The sequence below is a fragment of the Helobdella robusta genome, assembly GCF_000326865.2.
Source record: "Helobdella robusta unplaced genomic scaffold HELROscaffold_77, whole genome shotgun sequence".
In the NCBI taxonomy this organism is placed as follows: domain Eukaryota; kingdom Metazoa; phylum Annelida; class Clitellata; order Rhynchobdellida; family Glossiphoniidae; genus Helobdella; species Helobdella robusta.
This window is the reverse complement of record NW_008705439.1, coordinates 25,935-29,266: the sequence shown is the minus strand read 5'-3', so window position 1 is coordinate 29,266 and position 3,332 is coordinate 25,935. Positions and strand designations below refer to the sequence as shown.

General features: G+C 31.0%; 1 protein-coding gene across 1 annotated transcript in view; it reads right to left on the bottom strand.

Moving 5' to 3' along the window:
• The window catches only part of HELRODRAFT_181871 (hypothetical protein), a gene marked incomplete at both ends in the record, with an annotated part of 4,800 nt that extends 4,198 nt beyond the window's left edge, over positions 1–602 (bottom strand). The window contains 2 exons of the mRNA XM_009031658.1: positions 312–360; positions 595–602. Of these exons, the coding sequence (XP_009029906.1) occupies positions 312–360; positions 595–602 (57 nt within the window). The remainder of the gene's footprint in view (positions 1–311; positions 361–594) is intronic.
• Between the last annotated feature and the right edge of the window lie 2,730 nt (positions 603–3,332).

Below are 3,332 nucleotides of genomic sequence, written 5' to 3'. Positions count from 1 at the left end.
TGTATATATATATATATATATATATATATATATATATATATATATATATATATATATATATATATATATATATATATGTACGTTCATCCGTTTCCTAAGATGACTAATGCTCCTGACCTTTAACCTTTTAGTGGTTTTTGTATATACGTGTGTGTTAATTTGTATTTTGGGTATTATTGTGTATTTTTAGAGGTTTGTAGGTTTTATATGTGCTTATTTGTATGTGTTTTGTATAAATGAGTATTCTTACATTCATAGTATTCACAAAATATACAAACAGGAACATCCAATATACAAAGGCATAAACCAACCAGGAAACAAATAAATGTCTTGGCTATTGAATTTTGTATGTTTGTATATCTGTATGTGTGTGTGTACGTGTGTGTATGTTTGTGTGTGTGTTAGTGTGTGTATGTATGTGTGTGTGTGTGTGTGTGTGTGTGTGTGTGTGTGTGTGTGTGTGTGTGTGTGTGTGTGTGTGTGTGTGTGTGGTGTTTTGTGAAAGATGCCTAGAAATTAATTATAACACGGTAGTCGTAAATATATTGATTGTCTGCATTGGTTTGACTGGACGATCGTAGAGTAAAAATATACGAGGGCATTTTGTTTGCGTGTATGAAGTGTTTTTTCATATTTTTTTTTCATTTTTTCATTTTTTTTGTTTTTTCATTTTTTTTTATCAAAAAACGTTATTTCATAAAAATTGAAGTTAAGTGTTAGTAAAGTTAAGTCAAGCATTCTTGGTGCCCCAAAAATTTAAATTGAACCAATTTAAGAAATAACAAAATAAAATTGAATTACAGTTCGTTGCAAAAATGACATTTAAGATATTAATTGTGGTGTTCGTTAGTTAGCCTGGAAGAAAAAATAAAGAATGGAAATATGTAAAAACTAAAAATACAGAATGTACACTAAAATAGTCTAATATAGAAAAGCGACGGTTCGAAGCAAACTATGAAAAACAAACAAGAGAATTTTGTTTTTTTTTTAAACAGGTTGTAAGACTTTTTCTCGGTGATAAGGAAGGCAGTTCCAAGTTTTGAGAACGTTAAAACCAAAGTTTCTACTGTTTTTCTTGTTGTTTTCAATTGATGTTTTTAAATTTCCTGCTATAACTGGTCCTGAAAAACAAAACACTAATTTTTTGCTTTTTTTGTGTGTTTGTGTTTGTTTGTCTTTACGTGAACGTCTGTGTTTGTATGTTTTTAAGTTTGTGTGTGTGTTTGTTTGTGTGTACCAAATACTAAATACGTTTGTATGCTTCATTTCCTGTTTGTTTTTGGTTTCTACACACACGCACACACACATGCACACACACACGCACACACGCACACACACGCGCGCAAACACGCAAGCACACACGCACACAATCACTATGCTCGCCAAGTAATTTCATTTTTAATGGCGCCAAAAAATTGAAGAAAGGAAGAGATATTTGCAATTAAAATGCTCCGTTACAGATCAGCAAACAGTACAAGGTCTTTTATTCATCTAATTAATTCGTCTTCCATTCATTTTTTTCATTTTTTAAATGTTTTTCACTTTTTTTGGTTTTTTATTCGTTTCATTCAATCCTTCATTCATTCGTTTGTGAAATTTTTAAGCTTTCAACTGGTTTGTTTGTTAATTTATCTTTCAATTAATTAAATTTTTCATTGATTTAATGATTCATCCGTCCGTTTATCCATCCATTCATTTATCCATTTAACCATCCACTCATTCATCCATTCATTCTTTATTTATTCATTCATTCATTCTTCATTCATTCATTCACTCATTCATTCATTCACTCACTCACTTGTTGATGGTCAAGTGTTCTTTCATAAAATGCCGGTGAAAGCAATAGAAATATTTTTTTCTAGAACGTTTTTCAATATTTTTTACATAATAATTACATTATTATCATTATTATTGTTGTTGTTTTTTTGTTGTTGTTTTTGTTGTTGTTGTTTTTTGTTGATGTTGTTGTTCATATTATTTACAAAAGTATTACCATCATTGCTATCTTGCAAACGAACAATGGAAAAACAAAGCGGGACGGAACTCTAACACGCCAATTCTCAAACATCAGCTTTATACACTCATGCATACATACATACATTCATTCATACATACATACATACATACATACATACATACATACATACATACATACATACATACATACATACATACATACAACATACATACATGCATACACACATACATACATGCATACATACATACATACATACATACAAACCTGTTTGTATCTAATCTCTGTATGCTTTATTCGCGACGTACTTATGCGTGCGTATAAATACGTATACGTAAAGCATATGAATGACTTTGTATGTGTATTATTGTTTGCTGGTTTCCATGTATGTATGTTTGCATGTATGTTTGTATGTGTTTCTGTTTTGTATGTGTGTGTTTGTATGTGTGTTTCTATGTGTGTTTGTATATGTGTGTTTGTATTCGTTTATGTGGGCATCTATCAGGCTCACGTGTTTCTTTGCATAACTCCATAATTTTCATGACTCCAACCTCAAGTGATGATAACCTACGAAAAATTCCAATAGACAAACACACAGCACACACACATACAAACACACCTATACACATACACACGTACATACACATGTGTACAAAATACGTATGCTCACGCATACATACATGCACTTATTTAATTTCTTGATATATTTATTCCTTATGTCCGTTCATGTGATTATCAACATGCAACCTTTACAAATAATACAAACACATAAAAACAAACAAACATACATACAAATAAACAAACATACAAATATACAAACATACAAATATACAAACATACATACAAACATCGTTCGGTTGACGCAACATATACCATTTTCGCGGAACCCAGCCGTTTTATTCCACCGTTAATCATCAGCAACCTGTTTTGCTTTGTGTGTATGTTTGTATGTTTTTGTAGACTTGTATGTATGTTTGTATGTTAGTATGTATGTTTGTATATTTATCTTTTCATGGTTTTATTTGTATTTTCGTGTTTATAAGTGGTTGTATTTTAATTATGAATTTACGCGTTTGTATGTAGGTATTTGTGCGTGTGTGTGTGTGTATATGATAGTAAGTGTGTGTTTGTGTGTGTGTGTATGTGTGTACCTGTGTCAGTTTGCGTGTATGCGTATATGTACGTGTGCGTACTTGTATGTTATATTCCATTACAATTGCCATCAATAAAATGTTCATTTTGTTTTTGATTGAGTAGCTCAGTGCAATACTTGCATATGAACATTATTTGAGTCTCCGCATCATGAACATATGAAAAAATTTTAACGCGTGTGTGTGTGTGTGTGTGTACAGTGTGT